The sequence below is a fragment of the Thermobia domestica genome, chromosome 13 (assembly GCF_964235325.1).
Source record: "Thermobia domestica chromosome 13, izTheDome1.hap1.1, whole genome shotgun sequence".
In the NCBI taxonomy this organism is placed as follows: Eukaryota; Metazoa; Arthropoda; class Insecta; order Zygentoma; family Lepismatidae; genus Thermobia; species Thermobia domestica.
Genome location: NC_137466.1, coordinates 46,151,749 through 46,178,971, shown reverse-complemented (window position 1 = coordinate 46,178,971; position 27,223 = coordinate 46,151,749). Strand labels below are relative to the sequence as shown.

The following is a 27,223-nucleotide window of genomic DNA, read 5'->3' as shown; positions in this document are numbered from 1 at the left end:
CATCTTAATATTGTCCTCCCATCTGAGCCTGGGTTTTCCTAATGGACGATTCACGATTAGATTTGCAGTTAAAATTTTGAAAGCGTTCCTACTTTCTTCTATACTGGCTACATGACCTGCCCACCTGAGCCTCCTAGACTTGATGACTCGAACGATGTTTGGTAAACCGTATAAAATATGTAGTTTCTCCTTATGAAGTTTCTGCCATTCCCCATTCCCGTTCCTCTTGGGTCCAAATATTCGTCTCAGAGTTTTATTCTCAAATAATTTCAGTTTATATTCTTCCCTCAGCGTAAGCGACCATGTTTCACACTCATAAAGCATAACAGGCATGATTATCATTTTATATATTTTAAGCTTTAAATTCCTTGACAGAATTCGCGGCGACAAAATACTTTGAATTGAATAATAACAAGAATTTCCTGATTTCAGTCGACATTTAATTTCTTTGTGGGTATGATTTTGGTCTGGTAATATTGATTCAAGATATTTGAAAGTATCCACTGTGTCGAAAGTATTAATTGATATTTTAACGCATTCATAATTTGCCGTATTACGATCCTTGTGAACTTCCTTGTATTTAGATTTCTCTGCATCTACTCATGTTCCTGCAAGCGTTTAATAAGGCGGCCTCTGCATTTCTTTCGAATGTTCTATCAGATTTACATCATCAGCATACACCATAGCCTGGTGAATACCATTCAACTCTAGGCCCTGGTTCCAATCTTTGATTTTTCTTATAGCGTACTCTGGAAGGAACAAAGCTGAGTAATAACGGCGATAACGCATATCCTTGTTTCAGGCCAATCCCGACGTGGAAGCTCGCATTTTTCTACTCGGACTTTACTCTGGGATTCATTTAAACACTTAATAAATCTAGCTTTTTCGGTATTCCAAATTCTGTAAGAATGTTGTACAATGTTTCCCTCCTAACCGAGTTGTAAGCCTTTCTAAAATCAATAAACAGTTGCACTGGGTAATATATTCCCATTTCTTTTCGAGTATTTGTCGAATGGTAAATATCTGGTCGATTTCGACTAAATCCACACTAATAATCTCCAATAATTTCATCTGCGTATGGAGTCAATCTTATTAATAGAATGTTAAGAGAAATGCCTCGATAATTATTACAATCAATTTTTTCGTCTTTCTTGTGAATTGGAACAGTGATTGATTCTTCCCCTCTTTTTAAATATATTCCATAGTTTTTTTTTTTTTTTGTAAAAAAAAAAGTTTCGTAAAGATATGTTGAATTTTCTTGTTAGAAATTCGGAAACCTTCAGGACTGGGTAAACCGTGATGGTGGTTATAGATTCTACAGCCTAGGAAACCATGCGCTCAGATGAACCGTCTATTACGTATATGATCCATGAACAGAAAATTCGATACTTTCCCGATTCTGAACAAGCTTAAGGAGCAGTCAGTGCATTACAGAATTTTGAGCTTTACCGCTTTGCAAATCCGAAGCACCTGATAGGTGGTAACAGATTATTACGTTTCGAAATATTCATAATGTATATGAAAGTTAAAACTTAACTGCAAAATTTCAAGAATGTACAGAACCACTCGAAACGAAGCTCTTGATGTGCAGATTTCTCTCATGTTTTACTTTATTTTGCTTCAAAAAGAGGGTGTGATATTTTGAAGTAAAAATACTACGTACAATTTTGCTAGTTATTTGTGTATCATCTTTTAAAGTACTTATTGTATATAAGAGGTTAAAATATTATTTCATATATTGGTTAATCCTTTGGAATTCATAATGTAAATATGTTAAGAATTTAAAAAATCTTTTTGAAATTCATGGTTTATTTTCGAGGTTTCATATTATTATCTGCATCAACCACTAATTAAATGAGTTTTGTTGTTGTTGTTGTAGAGAAGCGAAACAAAGACTGGTTTATCAGTTTAAAGCAAAATTTTCAAAAAAGCCCAAAATTTCCCAAGAAAGCGAAGCAGAAAAAAACGTTTTTCTTTTTCAAAAAAGGCGGCTTTTTTCCGAGCCCTTGCATCTCTAATAGATAGATATAAAATTTTCACTCCTAGTATTGAACTACAATAACGATAGTTTAACTACAGTTCGTTGTTGCTTATAAAGACTGAAATTGTTGTGTATTTGTTAAATTAACATTCACTGTCAAGTATAAATAATAAGGATAGTACTTATTTTATTTTTCGACTTCCGAGTTTTCTATAGTCTTACATGGTTTCATAGCAGACCAAAGTACAGGGTGTCCGAGAAGTCCTTCCCTGATTACAGAAATTGATAACTCAGGCTAGAAATAAGATAGAAATATGAAACTGGTGTTGAATTGTTTACAAACTATAAAAGTTTTTGTCTGTATTAGGTTTGTTCTGTTTTACCAAGTCTCAATTTTGTTTGTTTTAGGTTTGTAGTACGGATAGGACATTTCCTGGGCGATGGATTGGTCGTGATGGACCAACAGCTTAGCCTCCACGCTCTCCTGACGTAACCCCATTAGACTTCTTTTTATGGGGTTATGTCAAGGATGAGGTCTACCGAACACGTGTACCAGATCTTGAAACCCTGCAGCAACGAATAACCACAGTCGTTGCATCGATCCCTCCAGTGATGTTGGCTAATGTGTGGATGGAAATTGAATATCGCCTAGATGTGCTACGTGCTACCAAGGGTGCTCATGTGGAAGTGTACTGATGTGACCAAAACTTTTATAGTTTGTAAACAATTCAACACCAGTTTCATATTTCTATCTTATTTCTAGCCTGAGTTATCAATTTCTGTAATCAGGGAAGGACTTCTCGGACACCCTGTAAATCACGAGAAAAATTAGTTCAATTGAATAATATTAACCCTTTAAATCTTTGCGGCACGGAGTTTCGCAAACGTTATGTAAAAAGTGGTATAATATAAGTACCATGGTGCTTCAGAGTTAATGAGCAAGTATTGATAGCATTATTATTATACAGTGGACTCTTTTTAATTCGAAGTCCAAGGGGACACGAAAAAACTTCGAATTATCCAAAATTCGAATTATCCAACAACATTCATTTTCACATATATAACAACAAAGAAACCAAAATACTGAGCATCAAAAACATATTCATATGGTGTAGACGTTACCTTTAAAGCAGCTTATTATTTGCGTGATCTAATACCGCAAACTAACAAACGACATTGACTCCACATAATTCGAACTACGTGTACAATGGAAAATATATTTACTACAACGCTACAACATACATTGAATTGCCCAAACAATTAAACACCAGTAACAATTTGAATATTCTGTTCTCACTTTTAAGAAGTCGTAAACCTCATTTGCTTAAATTTGATTGTTTTTGTACGGTCAATAAATCTTGAATTTCATGTATTCCGTGGAATACGATATTAATAACATTTAGTTGACTTTATCAATAATTCATCTTAAATTTTCAACCAATTCTGAAACAAGATGAGATTGGCACACGTTCTCTATCTTTACTTCTTCCCCAACTCACCTTCATCTTTATCATTACATAGATTTTCTATTTATCTTTTGTATTACTCTTCCCTATGGCTGCATCTGGATAACTGAAAACACTTTAAAACTGTATTTCTCTGTTTACATCTCTCCAACATTAAAAATTTTCAACTGTATTCACTTCGAATTATCCAAAACATAGGTTTAAAAGTTCGATTTATCCACGATTTTTTACTATTGTTTTCAATACAGTTTTCAAGGGGAACGGACTTCTGTTCGAATTATCCAATATTTCGAATTAACGAGACTCCACTGTATTTAGTTTGCTTTTATGGTTGAACCATGTCTTCTTGACCATAATTTCGTAATTTTTAACGTATTTTTATACTTTGGTTACAAAATACAGGGTGTTTATTTCAAAGCAACATGTCCATAAAATAGGCCTTATGTATAGCTACTGAGCAGCATTGCCCTATTATGGTAAAATATCATAAGAATACTCTCAGTAATTACCAACAGTTTCGTTGAAATATTTTCCTATAGAGTAAGAACTCACAAATAAATAAATAAATAAGAGGAAAGAACTTTCGCGGAACGTAGGAGATAAAGCTTCTACGATACTAAATTTGATTTGTCCCCTGTTTGACGAAGCTTAGAAGTATCTAAAGAAGCGACCAACGAATCATGTATATGAATATTGTATGAAAGTAAAAACCCCAATTAAATGATCACTTAAGTTATAATTCATGCGGATAACGCAATAGAATGCGATGCTGCTTGAGAGCAACGCTGCCCAATAAAAGGTTATCAGGTGCCCCAAGCAACCTTAAGTTTCTAATGCATTTACAGTATACAAAGGTACCTTATAAGTGGAACAGCTAGAGGGAGTGACATCATATCTGGGATTGGGGTAACGGAGGCAGAATCGCATGTATTAACTGTATAGTACCATAATGGCAATAATTTTTAAGTCCGCCATCTTGAACTCAGGTTCAAAACTTTTACTAGGAAGGTGGTCATCTTACATATCGGTTTGGGGTAGCTTTACATCACAAATACACGTACTTGTCCATTTCCAACATTTCCAAATGACGTTATTTCCAACTAATATTAAATCACTTAATAATTATTGCCTTCATAATGTCTCTTACAACTATCGTTCCAAAGTTACAAGGTATATTTGCCTCATATTGTACACTGTAAATACATTCAAAATTTGAGGTCGCTTGGGGCACTTTGTATTTTCACACCACTGTTTGCTATAACATAAACATGCGAATGACAGCATAAAGGATATTCTTAAAAGCCTTAGCCCCGAAGAGTACCCGTGGGACGTACTGGAAATATCGGCAAAAAATTCATTAAAAAGCAACATTAATTTTAATTTTTAATTTTATTCTTGGGTTACTTTGGTCAGATATGTAACCATTTTAGGCGGGGAGGTGAGACTGCCAAGTAATAGTAACAAGGATGGTCCTTATTTTATTTTCGAAATTCGAAAAATAAGTATGTGCGTGAAATAACACCAAAATACTTTGACAACTGAATCCTCACCCAAAAACGTTAAAAAACATATACAGGCCAAAATGATGCTAAAATGGTAATTTCGGAGTCATAGCCCGCTGAAAATTGTTGGAAACGATATATAGATCTGGACGTCCAAAAATAGCACCAACTGATGCTAACTTTGCCCTGTTGAAAATTTTATTATGGAAGATAGGCATGTCACCATGCAAGAGATTTGTGATATACTGGGGCTAACAATGGGACTGTAGAACGAATGCTTAATGACGAACAAAAAGAGGGAAGGATTCGGTCAAGGGTTGCAGTTGACGCGCTTCAGAAGAGAGGGATGCAATTTCCTGAAAAGTGTTGTGATAATGGATGAATTATAGATTCCATTATTCAACCCAGAAACAAAAAGCAGTCGATGCAGTGGAAACACACAGACTACCCTCCCCCTCCCCCCAAAAAAAACTCACAGGTGGCATCTAATGAGACAGTCTATACTCTATCTTCCAGGATTCTCAGGGAATGATGATGTCCCACCTCCGTTCTTTTCATACAGTAAAGGTCATACAATTATAGAAATTTTCGTACACTTTTGGATACAGAATTTTTTGCCAAAATTGACTAAGAAACGACCGCAAATGACGATTTCATCATCTACAATCTACATGGACAATGCATCGCCGTTTGTGACCTCATTCTTGGTTAGCCATGGTATTGAACTTATGCCACATCCACCTTACTCATCATATTTAGCCCCGAGTGACTTTTGGTTGTTCCCCAACCTCAAGGATTCTGTTCGTGGACGCCATTTTGCTAGTAGATAATCCCTGGGAAGTGCTATTTTTCAATATCTTGAAACGAAGCCCCAAAGATGACTATGCCATATGCTCACAAAATGGACGGAGCGATGGCAAATGTGCATCAATAAAGAAGGAGAGTTTGTTGAGAAACAGACACATTTTAGTTCCTTGTATTTATTTGTTCTTGGAAATTAAAACGAAACGGCGCGTACTTTTGTTATGCACATCGCAGAACCTAATAGAAGTTCAGTTTACAAAATTAAAATTATTACCGGTCATTTTGGTATGATGTAAGTTTAACAGTAGTAAGAGTTTATTATTAGCTTCCGACGTAAAAGAACGGGAGATTATAGTTTCACTCTAGATGTACGTGTGTGTATGTGCATGTGGTATTTAATTTCTCGGTAACTACTGACCGGATATGAATAAAACTTGGTAGGGAAGTGGTCCATCCTCTACGGAATAAAGATAGCCACATTTAATGGAGATCGGGCAGCCTTGTATGTGGTACTTTGCTTCTCGGTAACTACTCCCCAGAAATAAGTGAAACTTGGTGGGCAGGTAGCCCATCGTCTTAAGGAATAAAGATCGCTATATTTAATGGAAAGCTCGGCCAGTCTTATATGTGGTACTTTGTTTCTCGGTAACTACTGACCGGATATAAATGAGACCTGGTGGAGAGGTAGCCTATCGTCTAAGGAATAAGGATCGCTATATTTGGTAGCCGAGGTCGGCCAGGGATAGGCAGATACACTTGTTCCATATAACTTCCTACATAAAAAGTGTTATTAGCTCCAAAACAGCTGAAGTATTAGTTTATGCATAATTCCTGCAGGATGCATAAATGCAGGATGCAGAATTTTGTTCCACTAAATCAAACTATTATATTTTCAAAACAATTACTGCTAATATTATTAAATTTTTACTAAAACATTTTTGAGTTTAGTTGATTTTGAGTTTAACGTCCCTTTCAGCAGCGAGGCTATATGAAACGGGACCTACTGATTAACGTGGAATCCGAACCACATGAGGTCCCGCCGGGAATCGAACCCAGGTCTCCCACACCAAAGGCGCGGACGATAACTGCTTAGCCACGAAGGAGCTCTAAAACATTTTTGTCTAGACATTTGCTCAAATAGCTTTTATAAATAATTCGTCCAAGAACTAGGTAATCCAATGCGTTCACCGATTTCCCCTTTTCCTTTTCTATCAAGTGACTAATTAACCTTGACTATATGGAACTTCTCATTTTTTCTTCAGAATACATAAATTAAATGCTTTTTCATTTTAAAAAGGCAAAAGAAAGACGAAATATACTGCTGTTTTCATTAAAGTTGAAATGCTCCAAAAACTCAAAATTTCCCAAGCAAAATGCTTTAAAAACTTATTTTTTCTATAAAAAAAATTCAGAGCTCCTGCATCTCTGGTTCCCACATTTTCACATATTTTGATAGTTAGCAGTACAGAATTAAAATAAATAAGTACATATCTGAATTTAATTTTAAAAAAAATTACGATTTTATTAAACCAGGGATGCAAATAAGCAACAAAATTTTATTAGCCCAAGAAAAAAACTACTAGCCCACATCCCAGAATAGAAATCGTTTATTTACTTTCGGTATGATATTAAATACTCGCCCGCAGCGATGAACCAATCGTCCCGGGCAAGTGGTTATTTGCATCCCCGTATTACACATTTGGATTTTGATATACATATATATATCGGGTGTTGCAAAATAAGTGTTACAACTCTTGGGAGGTGACTCCTGCCACTGAGACAAGAAAAAAAGTTCTCTTGAACTTTCGGCTATCGGACATAGTTTCGGATCTACAAGGTGCCGAAAGCGTGGGAAAAATGACTTTCTGACGCCAATAGTTCGGAAACTATCCAACGTAAAGAGTGTGGGTAAAAAAATAACTGAAGAAGTCATACCTGCTCTATTGAATTTTGCATGTTTCACAACTCTACAATGCACGCACAAGGGATTCCCCAAAGGAACGTAGGGAGTCCCGGATAATCTGCCAAATGAAAATTGGTCTAAATGGATATGAATTGATACGGTTTCTACCGGGTAACAATAATTCGTTTGTATTAAGTCGATATCTGGAACAAATACAAAATGGCGGACAACTTCATGCCCGTTGTGTGTGGTTGCATAATCGCCAGGTACGGATCTGGCCAACAGTGACGTTCTGAGTATTAAGTGTAGCGAATTTGTACTCAAATACTCTAGAAAGACTTCTGGAGTGTCGGTAGAGCACAACACATGAAGCAGGGTGATTCACATGTGTGGAAATACATAACGAAAAATGCCCAGAAATGCACTCATACTCAGTAAACGTGAGTTCAAAGCGTCGGAAATGTAAGGAATAGCATCAATAACATGAAAGGCATTGCCAATTCTCCAATAATATTTCGTCAATCCGATGCAATATGATCTGCACGGTTGCATACCAATAAGGATGCAACAACTGAGGCCAAGTAGAAATTATGCAAGGACACTAACTAAGAAACTTGGTAAACTCAAGAAATGTCAGTAGTGGGATCGCATGATAGATATTGAAATGTGGCCAATGTGTGGGTTGATATCAACATGTAGCTAATGAACAAATATCAAATGTCCCACCACTGCTGGAATACCGTTCCAGGTGCGAAAACTAGGAAAGTAACGTTGTACATTCTGCTATTACATCTGGTGCACTTTTTGGTAGAAAGTAACTAGAACACGATTGTATCAATGTCCCTCTTTGTTTGGGACAATGTCCCACAGTCGACACATATGAAAAAAAAAATCTCTTAATCCATGGTTCAATTTCTGATAGAGCGTAAAAATAACGAACTTGTATTATGTCCCACGTCTTCTGGGACATATGACGTACTCGAAATATAGGAAAATACCTCCAGAAATTCGTATCTTACACAGAGTGCACATGCCAAGACAAAGACGAAAATGAACCAATTTGTCACATGTAACACTGCTGCTGGAACACCATACATATGAAAAATAAAACGACATGAGACATAGGATGAAACGTCTTAAAGCTCTGATTGTTTACAGCTGTGCAGTAGGAGTAACAAAATGAAACACACAAGCATGTCGGGAGGCTGTACAAAAGCGCTCGCCAAACAGTGAGTACTCCTCAAAGGAATAAATACCGAGAAAGTGAGGCTCCCTCGAAACCACAGGGCTAGAGCGCTCGCTTTCGCTCGCGTGGTAGCAGTTTCCAATCTTACTGGGAGCCCACGGCCTCAGATTCAAGACCCGAGCAGTTATTTTCCTATTTTTCGCACGTGGGACGTTGTCCCAGTAGTAGTGGGACATGTTGACATTTATCCATTAGCTACATGTCGATATCAACACACATTGACCACAATTCAATATCGATCATGCGATCCCACTAGTGACATTCAGTTAGTTTACCAAGTTTCTTAGTTAGTCCCCTTGCACAATTTCAACTTGGCCTCAGTTGTTGCATCCTTATTGGTATGCAACTGTGCACATCATATTGCATCGGTTTGAGGGATATTATTGGTGAATTGGTAATGCCTTTCATGTTATTGACGCTAATCCTTACATTTCCGACGCTTTGAACTCACGTTTACTGAGTATGAGTGCATTTCTGGGCATTTTTCGTTACATGTTTCCACACATGTGAATCACCCTGCTTCATGTGTTGTGCTCTACCGACACTCCAGAAGTCTTTCTAGAGTATTTGAGTACAAATTCGCTACACTTAATACTCAGAACGTCACTGTGGGCCAGCATCCGTACCTGGCGATTATGCAACCACACACAACGGGCATGAAGTTGTCCGCCATTTTGTATTTGTTCCAGATATCGACTTAATACAAACGAATTATTGTTACCCGGTAGAAACCGTATCAATTCATATCCATTTAGACCAATTTTCATTTGGCAGATTATCCGGGACTCCCTACGTTTCTTTGGGGAATCCCTTGTGCGTGCATTGTAGGATTGTGAAACATGCAAAATTCAATAGAGCAGGTATGACTTCTTCAGTTAATTTTTTACCCGCACTCTTTACGTTGGATAGTTTCCGAACTATTGGCGTCCGAAAGATATTTTTGCACGCTTTCGGCACCTTGTAGATCCGAAACTATGTCCGATAGCCGAACGTTCAAGAGAACTTTTTTTCTTGTCTCAGTGGCAGGAGTCACCTCCCAAGAGTTGTAACACTTATTTTGCAAATATATATATCTTCAACCGGTCTAAAGGTAACGAAAACGTTACATAGAGACCTGTGAGGAAATCTGGTCTGGGGTAGAGCGGTCTCTTTGTAACGAAAGAGGTTTCTTTGTAACGGAAGAGGGGTTTTTTTGTAACATCAATAATAATAACAACCAGATTCTGTGCACCATGAATGGTCTCTTCGTAACATTCAGTGCTACCACCTCACCGAAAATCATAATTTGTAATTCCGCATTTAAAAGTTAAATTGGCTTACTTTCGACGGTGTACTGAGATGCACTTATGATTTGGTGTCAGTTAAGTTTATTTCCTTCTCTTCAGCTTTCTTCGTTCAAGATATTTCTCAGTAATCTTCTTTTTCTCATTGTCTATATTTCTTTGTCGTCTCTGTATAAAGACAACCTATAATATTCACTCGAACTATCACATGGTCGAATTGCAAGCGCTTCTCATACAGGTCGGTCAGTATGGGGAAGATAACATGCTAGCGAATGTTTCTTCTCGTAGCCGGCTAGTAGTTAAACGAGGATATTAGTGAAATCAGATCTATCATGGGATGTCCAAACTGTTTTATACGAGTCTGTATACTATACTAGTTTCAACTGGAAGCAAAAAGGAAAGGATCTAAATGTATATTTATTTTTCCCAAAATACAAGTATTTTTCTCCATACTTACATGCAACACTACTCTATACAAAGCAAAAGTACAACTATAAATACTAAATTACGAAAGAAGATATATCGTTCTGTTTGTACTGTTGCAATAACATGAGAAACAATACCGCAAAATCACTTATCGTATTTCGATATTCATTACCAAGGAATTGATATTTTTATACTTATGTACGAGAAAGTAGAATAGAACTGGGTAACTAAAATTTGTTGGCTTATCAAAGTCAAAATTGTTTAGAAAATTGTATGTAAATTAATACAATTAATCTTCATTATTATTATTTAAGGCTTCATCTACAAAACTGACACAGGTTTTAAAATCTATTTTATTTTAATATTTTTACCAATTCAAACCAACCATAACTATTCCCACTTCCTTTATTCCTGGGGCCGCGGTTTGCTCAGTGGTAGAACGTTTGCCTCTGGTGCTTGGGGTACTGGTTCGATCCCAACTAGTGGGCTTTGTGTTGGACAAGCAACGTGTGCGGGGTTTTCTCGGGTTTCTCTAATTTCTTCCCACTTTCTTAATTCCACCATTTGATTCATTTCTCATCATCATCGTCTCCCTTAGCCTTGGTGAATAGTCGTGGGACGTTAAATTAAATATTTCATTTCATTTCAGTTTTCTTCATTCCACCAATCATTCCAGCATCATCTATCTTCGCTGAGTTTTAGTTCTCTAATAGCCTTAAAAATTAAATTCACATTCAAATTTATAATCGTATTTTTTAGCTTTCAATTTCTAATATAACTTAAACCCCAAACTAATAATGTCACAAACTACCTATGTACGTTAATATCTTATTAATGGTCTTGCTCTTCTACTGAGACCAACCACAAAGCCTGCGTACCCATTCTAAATGAGTCAAAGGACGGCAACTTTTAAAAAGTACATTGCCTCAGCCTGCGCTGTCTATACAGCGCATCACTTTAATATGAACAGTGTTAGAGGCATCGCTGAAAAATAGTTTGGGGAATATATTCACGTGCAAGTTAGCGTTCTTTTAGCCTGACATGTTAAATACATTCATACATTTGAACAGACTGTTACAATTACAAGAATAAATATTGGAGTTTGACCAGTAAACAAAATTATAAGTCTCTGCACTACCTGCAATACGAAATGTAAAAAAAGAAATATATTTGGTAAGAGCGGGGATCGAACCAAAGACCCCACGTCCCATACATAAGTGATCTACCATATCTTTATTCAATCAGACTTTATTACCATTGAACCACTGAACACATATGTAGGTGAGTAGAGAACATTACACTGTAAACTCGTAGCACTGTTAAATACATTTAATTTCATATATTTGTTCAGACTGTTACTCGCACAAGAATAAACATAAATTGATCATTAAACAAAATTACAAGTATGTAAACTGCCTGGCGTATAAAATCTTAAAAAAAAAAAAAATCCTCAAAAGCTCTCCTACCGGACATCAAACCCGGTATCTCCTTCCCACATAAAGCGTACGAGCTAGTCACTACACCAGTAGGGAAGGATATCATTTAGTCACTGAATACGTATGTGAAAAGGAAAAGAGTATAACACCGTAAGTCCACTGCACGTCTTGATACAATTCAAGGAATTCTAAATTATCTCTACCACTTTTTCTCCTTCCAAAATAGAAGTAGGCTGAAGAAGATTTGTAACTTAATATCTCGTCTAATCGTACGTGAAATGTTTTAAGGACTAAGCATCAACTGTCTAATGCATAATAATAATAATAATAATAATAATAATAATAATAATAATAATAATAATAATAATAATAATAATAATAATAATAATAATAATGTCTACTTGGTGGGAGCGGAGATCAAATATAAGACCCCATGCAACACAGATGAGTGCTCTGCCAGTTTCCTTGTATTTAACCAGACTTCATTACCACTGAGTCACTGAATACGTATGTAGGTGAGAAGAGAATAGAATAGTGTAAATCGTTGCACTGTTAAATACATTTCATACATTTGCAAACGTCATATATATATGGCGTTCATTGGACAACACACTACATGAATAAAGATTCACCTTAAACTGAAGAAATGGTTATCCTCCGTCAATGCAGTACATTGGTACAGCGTTCACCTCTGGTACGTGGATCACTGGTTCGTTCCCAGCTCGCGCCAGGTGGACTTTGTGCTGGACAAACACCGTGTGCTTGGGTTTTCACGAGGTTCCCACTTTCTTCATTCCATCACTTTATTAATTTCTCGTCATCACCGTCTCCCTTAGCCTCGATGCATAATCGTGGGACGTTAAAATAAATATTTCATTTCATTTCAACTCTGTCAATGTAGATTTATCGTAATTTGGAGAAATTGTTATGTTCCGACCATGAAACAAACGCCGGAGAGATATACTAACCCGATATACAAAGATTTGTTGGATGTATAACTCGCAGGATAAAATGCTTTTGTTTTTAAATTTCAGAAAATCCTTAAAAGTGAAATAGAGAAATAACAGCCCTTTTTGAAATATTTAAAGACAACCAACAAATCTACAGAAAATTTGCAATCCGAGAGCGAAAGCCACATGTTTCTAGAGCTTGTAGTTCCCGAGATCTCACTGTTCAAAGGAATCGGAAATAAACATATAAACCTTGACGAGGAGACAAACATGTAAGATTAGCATTTTAATATATAGATTTTCTTTCGAAACTCTCGAGACGAGACCGAGACTAAAGGTCTTGATATGGTTTACAATCGAGACCGAAACGAAGATCAAGACCGAATTTTTTAGATCGAGACGAAACAAAGACCAAGACGCCCTAAAAAATTCAAGGTAAGAACTAGATTTATGTCAATCTAGTCTCGCCTCATTCCAATACCATTCTTTAAGAATTATAGTATCAACATTTACCATTTAAGGCACTGGGTCTTCAAGAAATCTTTATGTGATTGGTGTAGTGCTCCTAGCGCACATCGCCTGGGGCAAAGACACCAAATACCATAAATAAATTCAATTGGCCTACAGACCTTTATCGTGTTCCTATTGCACTAAAATATTTCGAGGTACTTCTTACGTAAATAGTGCTCAAAAGGCGTCCTAAGACAAAACTGTGCCTATGTCCTATACGGAGTGGTTATATTCTTGGTAATTGCTGCTGCTTATATTGTGTTTCAATCTGATGTCTTACAAGCTTGATGGTGTTAGGATAGCTTTTCCCAGTTTTTGTTGAGTTGAGTTGAGTTTAACGTCCCATTCAGCAGCGAGGCTATATGAGACGTGGACCTACTGATTAACGTGGAATCCGAACCACATAAGCTCCCTCCGGGAAAGGAACCCGGGCCTCCCAGAGTTTTTGTTATCACTATTTTTGTTATAATTGTTCTGTCACCTAAAATCTATGTAGGTGTACGGTTGTTTGGAGCACTGACAGTTTTGAAAGTAATTTCAGCATGGATTTTAAAATCCGTTTACTCAAATTGCGCTTATGTCACTTTGTAGTACAGGCAGTGATTAATATTCGATGCTATCGTCTTTGTCAACACTTTTATGCATAGTGTGAACACCATGTTCTTTCAGGCAGATTTAGCCAACTCCATTTTTGTATTTCCGAGTGTGTCACAATAGTCGTGTGTGGACTGCGCATACATGTATCAGCAGAATCCCTTTGTTGTACTAGTTGTTCCTGACAGCAGGAAATATTTTACCCTTTATGTTCATTTGCATATCCCCAAGTGGAGCTAAGATGCTTTGTCTAGTTACATGCGTAATCTAAAACACATATTTTAGAGGAATATTGTTGAATTCCTGAGGTGCTGTCAACTTCTTCCCCTCGACAGGATTCGGCGAAATGTACCCAGAGTTTCTGCAGGAAATTTTGTGCTTTTAATTATTAATAAATTCTCAAATGGTTATGTTTCCCTATAGCAGACTTCATCCTTACTGAAGCCTCGAATGCTCAATTTTCAGGGCGTTGTTAATGTGTAAGTAATTTTGAAAGTAGCATAGGTGTAAGTCATTAAAATTAAAACAGCAATTTTCCTGAAAATTACTACCCATAATGAACTCACCCCCTTCCCCCTGGGTTTGGGTAAACGCTCTTAATTCATCACTACCAAAATTTCTATATAGAACTCATGAACAATGAATGAATAGTGCTTGAAAATACACCTAAATGGCAGTGAACTTATTATTTAATATTGCAATTCTTATCGACTTCAACGGTAATTCTTTATGACAGTGTTGATAACCATTTTTCTGTCAGGTCCTACCATTTAAGAGAATCCCTAAAATTGATCGGAATCACAGCCATATTGAATGGGGTCTCTCCCTGGAGAGAGAAAATTGGCCTACTGTTCCCACCCTGACTAGACAAGTTGGGAGAGACAGCTAAAGCTCTTACTGTGATCGCCACTGTCTTTTATTCATAGCAGCTCCACAACTGCATCATGATGCTACGTGGACACGCGTGGCAACACAAATACCCGTGGAAAGAATCCTTGATAGTGACGAAGTAAACCCTTGGACCCTCAATCCTTGAGCAGGGCCCGGATCTTGTTAACCTAAAATTTTTTAGAAAGTGACCTATAAAATGACACTAAAATTCCTGTAAAATGACCCTAAAAATCACAAAAATTGACCTTAAAACTTACGTTTTCTCAAACTTTTATTTCGTTAAACATTGACATTTTTTAATATCCATTGGATTTTTAATTAGCATTTCTCACTCATATTCAAAAAGTTTTGTTTCAGTTAGTTGCAGTCCATTGATCATTTATTTCTATTGATCAGTCCACTGTACGGCATTGTAAGTATTGAAAGCGTCAATTCACTTCCGAGTTGAAACTAGGAAGCACTCTTAAACAATAAAAGTTAGCAAGTGTAGTCTACATGAAAATAATAGATAAAAACCTGTTTAAAACCCTTGTACGCCTTCTAAGCCATTTTTAGTTATTCACCTGATCATATTCTTTGTGGTCAATAACCCAAAACTATCTGTTTGGCCACCTACCAGCCCCCACCTTTCATTAACCAGCTACACTTTAGTTTTCATTAGCTTGTTAAGAATGCAGTTTTTCCACTACAATAGTCAGAAAGTAAGAAAAGAGAATATTCAACTTCGTAATTTCTACATCCGTAAACCGTGTTCATTTAAAGATGTCCTTATGTAGATAAAGAAAGAATTAAAAGACCATAAGTGACCTAAAAGTTACCTCAAAATATTAAAAAATGACCTGAAACTTCAAAACGGCAAAAAGTGACCAAAAGTTGACCCTAAAAAATTATATTTTCAGAACCTAGAGTTGATGGATAATGTTTTTATTTGAACTTGCCTTGTCCTATGTGTAACAGAAAAAAGGTGACTTGTCAACAAGATCCGGGCCCTGCTTATGAGCAACACTAATAACTATAGTTGTTACTGCAGTACACAAACACATCCAAAACACAGAACATCGCCGGCCCCCCAAAAATTGAGATGCTCAAGGAAGTTAATACTGAATATCACAGAGAAAAAATAATAACACAGGTCATCTGCACAGGTTGTACTAATTACATTATAAATCAAAGAAGCTGTCAGATGTCTGACGCGAACTCCCTGTCAAAATCGGGAAAAAAACAAATATTTTACTTGCTAGTAGCTCGATTCGGGCGGATTTATCAATATCGAGTACACAAAACAAATATTATTGCTAGAAACATCTTTGGCAAAAATGCTTATAATTTCAAACATTGCACCACTACTTATATTAAATATGGCAAATATCCTTACGGTTAGTAACACTGTTTAATATGTAACATTGGACTTTCTGCACAAAGGCCACACAACTGTTTTTTTTTTTTTTTTTTTTTTAATCGTAATGTTGACTTAAAAGCATTAAAGACCATTCACATTTGACAAAACTGTCCCGAGTTTATCAACATCATTCGTCGGTATGCAAAGTATGAATGGCATGTCAAACCGACAATGGTAAAAGAGAAGTTTCGAATTAGTGTTTCCTCGTATGAAGTCACTGTAGTCAGTCTTTCTACTATTGTTAAGGAGTTTGGTTTACCAAAACTCCATTATTTATTTAGCATGTTCTTGTGTGTGTGTCCGTCAGGGAGACAAAAAATCTCAAGAACTAATTGATGGATCATCAGCAAATTTGGCCAAAATATAGAAGATCAAACTAGTTTGTTACTAGAATCATCTACTCAAACTGGAAGTGATTCAAGTAAACCTTCTCCGGTTTTACCATTGATCACCATACAGCAATAATGGTAATAGACAGCGAGAAGCAGTTTTCTGCAATCGATTAAGCGCCTCAAGAACATATTTCAATTTCATTCGCAACTCTTTACTAAAATCGAAAGTGGTTTATATTCACTATAACTTCTGGTTTCAATAAATATTTATCTACATAGAGCAGAAACAGTAAAAGATACAAAAAAGGTTTTTTTTTTCCAGTCGATTCAGCATCCGAAGAATAGTTTTCATCACCGTCGTCAATCTTAAACTAAAACCAGAAGCGTAGAAATTAACCACTTCCGGTTTCAATACTTATCTCAACAGAATAGAAGTGGTAACATATACCGAAAAGCGTTTTTTTAGAATTGATTCAGCGTTTTAATAAAAGGTTCAATCTCTTCCATTAATACTCCATTTAAACCGGAAGTGGTAGAAATAAACCACTTGCGATTTCAATATTGATCTCCATATAACAGGAATGGTAACATATACCAAGAAACCTTTTTCATAATCGATTAAGCGTCTCAAGAATACACTCTCTCTACTAAAAGCTTAAGTGATAGAAATCTACTACCATTTCCGGTTTCAGGAGGGCCAATTGAGAAAATATCGCACCATACAAACCAAACTCCTTCATGTGGTGTACACATGGCACTACTACTTGTTATAATAAGTAATTGACATAATTGATACTTTGTACTCAAGTTGACTGCCTAATAAATATCTGCGAAATAAATTTTAGTCAGTTGTAAAATTACTTTCGTTTTAAAGTACAACGTTTTAATAAGTAACGTCAATATTTCCAAATAGGAAATGACATGTGAAAACAAGAAGAAAGCGTATATTTAAAATATATTGCTTTTTGTATGTGAACGCCATGAGAAAGTGAAAACTCATCAAATTTTTAAAATTTATGTTATTTTACGTTAGTAGCAGTAAGAAAAACATTTTGTTTACTTACATTATTCGTTTATTATTACTTTATTATAAATACATAAATAACAATGCTAAGATTCATTTCTAGGAGTAAGTAAACATAATATTATTCAGATATTGCTGAAATATTAGAAAATTTCCAAGTGATATCAAATTGGAAATGGATTAAAAATTAACAGTTATAATGCAATTCTTGTTACAAGTTCGGAAGGTCAGCATCACAGTCACTGCAGATCGTCATCATTAAGTAATTCTGATAAGTCATTGAAATAGTCGACATGAACTGCTTTCTCATTTGCTGCCAAATCCACTAACAGGTCACCAGAACCATCTGCCTCTTCCATTTTCATGTGTGGTTGAGCTCTTTCAGGAAACGTTTCATCTGCAACAACAGTAGACTTAATGTTAACAGTTACCTACTTATAGTGAAAAACGTTACGAAATAAATCAAAATTATTGTAGGAATATCTCATCCAGTTCTTTGTCTTTAGGTATGGCTCCCTGTATTGAGACGACATTACCTCTTTGAACTCCTATGTTTATTCTTTGAATTATGAAGATGTAATTACTTAGTATTACAACGATATTAACATTATTTCTATACATAGGAAAATGTATATTTCATCTGAATATTCGTAGACAGTTTATTAACAACACGTTATACTAGGCTTTAAATTAACGTATTCATTTCATCAAACACTCCAGATAAATTACAAACTTTATGCTGATTTTTTTTTATTGCCTTCCTATTTTATATCAAACAAACTCTTAAAAAAATAACGTATTCAAGGCATTTAACAGCCAACTGCAACTGCATCCACAATTAGTATATTCTTTACTCTTCAAGTTTTCTGCCAATGAAAATAATTTTTAAGAGACCATTATTAGAAACTAAATGCTAGGAGTGTTATATATGTGAAGATTGTCTCAAAATACATCTTTTAATATCTTACTACATTTGGTGCTTACACGAGGTAATATTTAAAGTATAGCAGAATTACAAACTAAATCAACTTTTCTTATCAGCAGTAAAAGTGTCAGAAAGTCATTAAAATCGCATGCAAACTGTGAATGAATCAAATGTTGCCCCCGTTACAATGGGTTAGCCACCTGTCATTATCAACATGAGTAGAGACAGAATGTTAGCCGAATGCCTATTCTTTACTATTAAAGATATGACCAAAAATAACGTTTTAACCCTTTTCCCTCGAATGCGGCGAGAGCCCCGACATTCGAGATTTTCCTTTCCTCTCGTATGTCGGGGCTACCCCGCACTAATTTTGACGCTTTAATTAATCGCATGTCGACAGAGCCCCGCTTGTATGATTTAGTTGACAACTTCTCTCAACTTTTGGCTGTCTATTCAACTCCATATTCGGCTGTTCCTGCCACAGTTTTCAACAAACGAAAAGCAATATACAAATGTAAACAAACACCAAAGATGGCTGGGTTTGTGAAAGACAAAGATATACAAGGTGTTTTGGAAGCTTCAGATACCAATTTCAGTGATAGTGGTAACGAATATTTAGATAATGATAGTTTGAGTGAAGAAAGTAGTGGTGATAAATCTTCCGATTCCAATGAAAATATGACCAAGTGACAGGTGATGTGTTGACAAGGGACAATTGGACTCCCTATGGTAATAATGATGTAGATTTTCCATAAATACTCTTCACAGCAAATTCCGGGTATAAACCACCAGTTGTTGGAAGACCAACTACAGAAATTGAATTTTTCCAATTATTTTTTAGTGACACTTTGCTTGTAGTGGAATAGCTTAGCGAAAAAATATTTCACTTCCGGATACCAGTCTGTCCTTTTCAGCGCAGTAAGTATAGGTCATAAGAAATTGAAAAAGACCGGGACACAGGTTTTCCCTGGTCTAGGGTGGTCGTGGCTGCCATTTTCTAAAATGGCCGCCCTGTACCACAAAGTGTAGGTGTAAGTCAGGTGCAAGTATCTCAAATGAGCAATATCGGTGTCTATTCATTGGTTTTTGATGACGCTGAGTCGATTGGAATAGTTTCTTAACATGTAAAATACATAATGTATGACAAGGCCGCCATTTTTAAAGATGGCGAACCTATAATGTTATTTATGGAAGTAAATCAGAGAGCAAAAGTCCGACAAGTGTAAATTTGGTGTCCATTTATAGGTTTTCGAGGTCGCTGAGTTGATTGGAACAGTTTTTGGAATGGTGAGACATATGCTTGATTGCGGAAGTCGCAATTTTCAAAAATGGCCGACGTATAAGGCTCAAGCTGAGCATAAATCAGGAAGGAAAAGCGCTACATGTGTAAAATTCGTGTCGATTTATAGGTTTCAGAGGTGACTCAGTTTATTGGAATATTTTTAAGTTGTTTAGTACTGAAACAAATACATTTACATTTATTAAGTGCATTTACAATAGTTAATAAAGGAAAAAGTTGTGAACAATTTGAACTTAATTTTACGAAAAATCAGCTGTAGAGCAGTGTCCTTCGCGTGTGCACAGTTGGGAACATGGTAAACTCTTTTTCACACACTTTCATGTAGAGTAGCGCTTTTTGCAAAAACATGCAACGAGTTGCTTACAACTTTTGGATATGTCTGGAATTGCTGTCTAAATAGGTGTATACTGATCTCCACTTCGTTTCCATCAATAGCTGTCTGGATCTGGTGTCATGTATTCATGATTTGTACTATTGTGCCATAGTTTTGCTTGCAAAGCAGCACGCTTTATATGCTGAATAAGTGCATTCTTCGTAGGTACTATGTTTTCTATTGCGCGATTTTTCTTCCTATACAGTATCCGTGTACACTCGTTCACATCATTCAAGGGAGACGTTCTATCATATAAGAGAACGACATACCGCTCAATAACAGCAGCACCTCTTCCTCTACCTCAACACACATTTCGTACACATGTCGAAATGCTGAATCCATTTCTCTGTACTGCATCCATGCTTTCCACGCCGTTCGTTTGTCTATTCCACAGAATGCTGACACAGTGTCACACCCACTAAAAGCATGAAATGCAGGTAGATTTTTCAGGATCTGGGGACATAGGCGGGAGCAGATATCATGAACTGCGATATAGTGCCTGAACTTTCCACATTTATAATCAATCCATAGTTCATCAAGGTGCTGTATCTTGCTAAACACACCGATCGCAATTACTACAACATCTGAGTCTACTGTTCGAATACATACTTTTCTGTGACCATGCTCAGCTGCATGTTTGACGTTTAACATAAGTCGTCCATCTGCTTCCTCATGCCATGCTGGTGAAATCACTCACATCTAGCACTAAGGATGAAGTCACAACATTCTCGCCAATAGTACACACAACTTCTTTACCATCATATATTTCTTGGATGAGCAGCTCCGCTAGAAGCGTAAATAACTGTTCTTTGTTACTACCTTCTTTAGAAAGTCACTAAAATTTTTAGAAACTTGAGTAGATGGCCGAACACGTACGTAAACGCCTCTATTGCATTTTCTTCTCTGCCTGGTATCGCTCTTAAGAGAAGTGGACTTGTACGTATCAAAGACGACATCTACTCGAGTTACGGTCTTCAACACATAATTTATATATGGTTTAAAAACTTGGTGGAAGTAGTCTTGAAACGCCTTAGATTTACCGACCTTAAGAATGTGCACTATAGCCGCACCATGTAGAATAGTGGCACTGAAGTCAGATGCGTCAGATCTCTCCTTCTCTTCGATGTGAATACACTCCAGTACGTCTTGTTTGTTAGCAGATTGATGTAGTCGTCCGTTGTCACAGAGAGAGGGGGACATGGTTGGTTCTCGTGAGCAAAGAACTGATAAATATCACTTTCACGTGATTGCGATGCGATGAACAATTTACAAAAGAGATTTGAATCTCTTCGCAAATTCACTATTTTCTTGTTTGTGGCACATTTCTTCTTCACGGGTGTGTTGAATATTGAAATATTGTTTTTCGGAATGACATCGTGTATCCAGAGTTTAACATAATCGAGATGATTTGTTACGTATTCCTCATACTGCTGAAGTACCTTCTCATGCAATTCTTTAATTGTCTGTCTCATTTCGTCTTTTGGCATTATCTGCCAAATGTCAATTGATACCAATACATCGCCTTCAAATGGATTTCCATGTTCATTTAGAGCATCAATAAAATTTCTTACATGTTTTCGAAATATTTCATTATGAACATAGTATCTCCGTGATGATCCAGTGGTCGCGATGATGTTGATTGCGCTTGGAAAAATATACTCTCCTCGGATTTGGATAACATTGCAGAAAGTGTAGGACCTGCCAACATCCACTTCAATAAAGCGTCTTTGTTATCCAGAATTCCTATGGCACCTCCATTTCCTTTCACAAGCTTATTGTTTTGTTCGTGGTATTGGTCATCGGGGAAAGATGAAAAAAATGCTCCAGTTCTAGAACTAGTAAAATGGCCGTTGCAGAATTCCGCGTAAATCTCTGGATGTCTGGTTGATAACTTCTTCAGAGTGCGAACAAATATAGGCAACCACCGAGAATAATGAACAGCATCCAGGGCAAATGTCCATGGGCATGTAAGTTCCAATGTCTCCAAAAACATATGGTAATTAGATGTTCGGATGCTAAAAATGAAGCATAGAAGCAAACTTTCCAGCTCCATGACTTGATTCCAGAAAAGGAATTGTGGGAACTCTGCTTTCCTTCTTAAAATCAACGACTGAATTGATTCATCATCTGTACTTGAATTTGCAGTCACTTGAAATGCCTGCATTCTCATGTAGTGCAATGATGCGAGGGTTACTTCATGAGAATATCTCGACCGTTTTACGTGAGATGATGTGAGGCATGTTTCTGCAACCCCTGGTGTAGCAACTCCAGCTTATATGAAAGTTTCCGTCCAACCACTGCCTGGCAGCAGTTTTCCCAGCAAGTTGAGTAGCATCATCTCTATGTAGAGGGAACCCATCATTAGCACAACTTTATCGTCTCCGTACTGATCAGGATATCTCCATTGGAGCTGTTTCCCAATAGCATACACTGGTTGAACTGCTGTAATTACTGGAATCTGTGAATTGTTCAGTTTTGATGTTGCAGCAATGATGATATCCATCGTATGTTTCGCCATCGCAGATGAAGCTATTTCTTCAGGCAAAAGAGGAAGTAACATACCATGGCTCTTTGGAATTTTACAATCGTATGGTACTTTAGCGAAATAAGATGCAAAGGAGATTCGAGTATTTAAATTTTCATTTTCTTCACTTGAAATGAAGTTGTGCACGCATTGAAGCCATGGCTGTAAGAGGCTTTCAGAGTTGAGTGTAGAAGAGGGCATTTCCGAAGTATTGATACGAGGAAGTATCTGATCATGTTTGTTACATGGAGATATGGTGGTGTAACTTTCAGGCAGCTCGCCAATCAAGTTCTTATCCCACTGCGTAATAGCGAAATTTTCACCAGTTGTATTGTCACTAGAAACACAAGGATGCTGTATAATTGTTATACTAGAACCATGGAAAGATCCACTGGATGTAGATGATGATGGATTCTGGTCGATATTGTCGATTGCGGCAGTAATAAACGGATTTGATACCATGAGTGGTGGACAGACAATGCCATCATCCTGGAATTTTTTGCACAAAACATTACTAACAGTTGATGTCACTTGTTGTACTCGGTCATATGATACGCAGATCCCTAACTGGTTTAGTTTATCTATGATCTTCCTTTCCTGGTGATATTGTGGAGCATTAGTCTCACATATAGAGGAAGCGGGGTTTCACTCTTCAAAGAATGGCGTGGCCGTTACACACTAGGCTTTCTTTTTTTTTTCACACTGTTGAAACGTATTAGTTGGGCTATCGACAAAGCTGGTAAATATGTTTCATGATCATTTGATGATTCAATATCAATATTTTCACCTTCAAGAACCATACGAGTAAAGTTGAGTAAAATGATTGGGACACAGTTTGCTAGAGTGAACTCTGGATGAAAATGTCCTTGAAATTTTGGGAAATCTCTGAATTCTCTACGTAGAATTGATGCAGCACGTGCTAAACACATGTCATCGCTGAAATCATTGAAGGCACACGCATCTTTAATCGCATCACCAACATTTTCCTCGAAGCTCAGGATTACTTCTCGGCCACTTTTATCAGCTCTCAGTCCAGGAACAAAAGAAAGAAAGTTGTCCTTTAAACGAGTTCGGTTTACTTCACGTTCGGTAGTGGATACTCCCATGTTGGACATGCATTGAGCTACAAGCTTCGTCAAGTCAGAAAGTTTAAACACAGGCGAATTTTCACTGCACAAGTATGTGTCTTGCACATACTGAATGAGCTCTGTGATCACTAAACCGTACACAACTTGTTGAGAATTTGGCTTTTGTTCTTCTGCAGACATCCTGCTGGCTGATCTAACACGGTTGAGAAATTTTACGTAGCACAACTTATGGTATTTAGCTTTTAATGCCACCATATCGGTTGAAGCCAGTTTTCTCAGTGGGTTCTCATCCTGAAGCTTTACCGCATGACTATGGATAGTTGGACCAATGCCCAGAGTTGTAGCAGATACCAGATTTCCATCGCCGAGATCACAAAATATACACACCTCTCTAATGTCAGGAGACGAACAACTGGATCGGGTTGCTTTAGAAGTGTGCTGCGGTTCAGATGATCTTGGCCTACCGGGCTTTCCAGACAGCAACAAACGTTGTACTTTTTGGTTGTCATATTTGTTGCGGCATATCTTGTGATATTTGGCACTGTTTTTAATAAGCCTTTGCAAAAAATCATTCTCGCTCGTGAAAGGTAGTATTTGATGAACTATTCCCGTCAAAGCTCTGTGCTGAGCAAATATGGCTAAATGCGTGGCCAGATTAGAATATCCGTCGGTGGTTGGACTGACAAGTGGTAGTTCATTTTCGCTCTGGCAAAATAAACATAAATTCCAATTCACAACGGGTGCTTTGACATTTAACGAAACATCAGATTCAAGCAGTAACAAGTGCTTCCGCTTCTTCAACTTATCAGCCTCTTTCTATCACCTTCAACTTATCAGCCTCTTTCTATCACGCTAGTAATACTGCACATCAAACACTATACGCATTGAATACACATCAACATCCAAGATTAAGCTAGTGCTGATTTTATAACAGCAAAATAGTTCTTTCAATATTTGTATAAGCAATGATTGAAATTAATAGTGCCTTATTACAATATTCATATCAATAGTACAATATAAATATACATATTACATTTTCTTATAACATTTTAAAAGTAATAATAAGATGCACACTGAACCAGTATCCCAGAAAAGTTGTTTTACAACATAAAACGTCTAATTATTCTCAAAGAAGTTGGGAGAAGATGGTACCATCTAGCGAGGAACATTTTAACACTGAGAAATGTCATTGTCATTGTATATATTTGGGAGGGAGCAATGTGCAGTTATAAAATTTTTCTTGAAAAACCCTGATAAATAATAAAGATACGACAGGGAAATACGGTCATGCCACACGATATTGATTTCCTTGACATTTTACTACCAACAATAGATGTGAAGCAATTTTACTGAGACTATATTGATAAATGACAGATTGTAAGAAATTTATCTGACCATTCCAAAAACTGTTCCAATCAACTCACGACCTCGAAAACCTATAAATGGACACCAAATTTACACTTGTACGACTTTTACTCCCTGATTTACTTCCATAAATAGCATTACAGGTCCGCCATTTTTAAAAATGACGGCTTTGTCATTCATTATGTATTTTACATGTTAAGAAACTATTCCAATCGACTCAGCGTCATCAAAAACCAATGAATAGACACCGATATTGCTCATTTGAGATAATTGCACCTGACTTACACTTACACTTTGTTGTACAGGGCGGCCATTTTAGAAAATGGCAGCCACGATCACCCTAGGCCAGGGAAAACCTGTGTCCCGGTCTTTTTCAATTTTTTATGATCTACACTTACTGCACTGAAAAGGACAGAGTGGTATCCGGAAGTGAAATATTTTCCCGACTTTGGAGGTTTAGCTACCCCACTATTGAGGAAATTACAAATGAAACAAACAGGTATGCTAAGTCTAAGATACAAATGCCACTACAAAAAAGGTCCATTTGGTCCATTTGGCATGACATGACAATTCCTGAACTGAAGGCATTTTGGGTGTAATACTAAATATGGCACTAAATCCTAAACCAAACATACAAGATTACTTTTCAGAGGAATGGTTGGACAAATGTTCATTTTATAAGGACATTTTCAACCGCGATAGGTTTTTTCAAATTTTTTGGATGCTTCACTTGTGCCCCCCAGCACCTGAGATGCAACAAGGTGTTCGTGCAAGGGGTTCAAAGATAATAAACATTGTGGAACATCTTGACAACAAGTTTAGTAAATTTTTTGTGCCAGGACAAAATGTAAGCATTGATCAAAGTACAGTGGGGGTTCAAAGGGAGAATAGTTTTTAAGTGCTACAACCCACAGAAGCCAACTAAATGGGGGCTACGAGTATTTGGATTGGCCGACTCAAGTAGTGGGTATATCTCAAAATAAATCCGAGCTGTACAGCTTGCTGTGTCAAAACAAATTCGAGGGGAAAGGGTTAAAGTTTATGTTGGGGATTATAGTTTCGATTTAAGCCAATTCTATTTTGCCTATTTCGACCTTTACTGCCTAAACAATTGCTTTAGTGCCTAATGTTGCCTATTCTATGCACTTTCTTAAAAATAAGCCTTCATTGGGAAAATATATAATTTATATAACATAAATAATACACACATATATACGTATATTAGGTGTTAGTAAACACAAGCACGTGGTACGTTACAATATATATACAGGGTGAACTTCAAAGATGTGCACATACTTTGGGAGGTGATTAGTGATATCAAAATAAGACAAAATGTTCTCTTGTATTTTGTCGAATCCATGACGTGCACGAGTGACAGTGGTGCCAACTTGGAATCGAAAATCGAATATTTACAATCGGAACGGAACAGAAAGATGTGCACATATGTTGGGAGGTGATTCGTGACATGAAAAGAAGACAAAAAGTATTGTTGAATGTTGTCGAATTCCGCGTCGTGTACAAGTGACACAGGTGCCAACTTGGAATCGAAAATTGAATCCTGACAATTCGAACTGAACCGAAAGATGTGCACACACTTCGAAAGGTGATTCGTGACATGAAAAGAAGACAAAATGTTCTCTTAAATGTCACGAATCACCTCACGAAGTATGTGCACACCTTTATCTCTCGTTCCAATTGTCAGGATTCGATTTTCGATTCCAAGTTGGCCTCCCTTGTCACTCGTACACTACGCGGAATTCGACAACATGCAAGAGGACTTTTGTCTTCTTTCGATGTCACGAATCACCTCCTGAAGTATGTGCAATCTTTCAGGTTCACCCAGTATATATGGAATGCACAACAAGCTTCGTTTTTATATATACACTAAAAGAAGATATTAA

At 36.8% G+C, this 27,223-nt stretch overlaps 1 protein-coding gene across 3 annotated transcripts in view; it reads right to left on the bottom strand.

Annotated features, from left to right (window-relative positions):
• Positions 1-27,223, bottom strand: part of LOC145668127 (PMS1 protein homolog 1-like) — a 153,356-nt gene that overhangs the window by 12,501 nt on the left and 113,632 nt on the right. Inside the window, exon 14 of one of the 3 annotated variants that reach the window (XM_081735687.1) lies at positions 17,813-18,144. The exons of the other annotated variants lie outside the window; for them this stretch is intronic. Coding sequence (XP_081591813.1) covers positions 17,987-18,144 — 158 coding nt within the window. The 3' untranslated portion in view covers positions 17,813-17,986. Of the gene's footprint in view, positions 1-17,812; positions 18,145-27,223 lie in introns of those variants that run through there. 3 annotated transcript variants of the gene reach the window in all.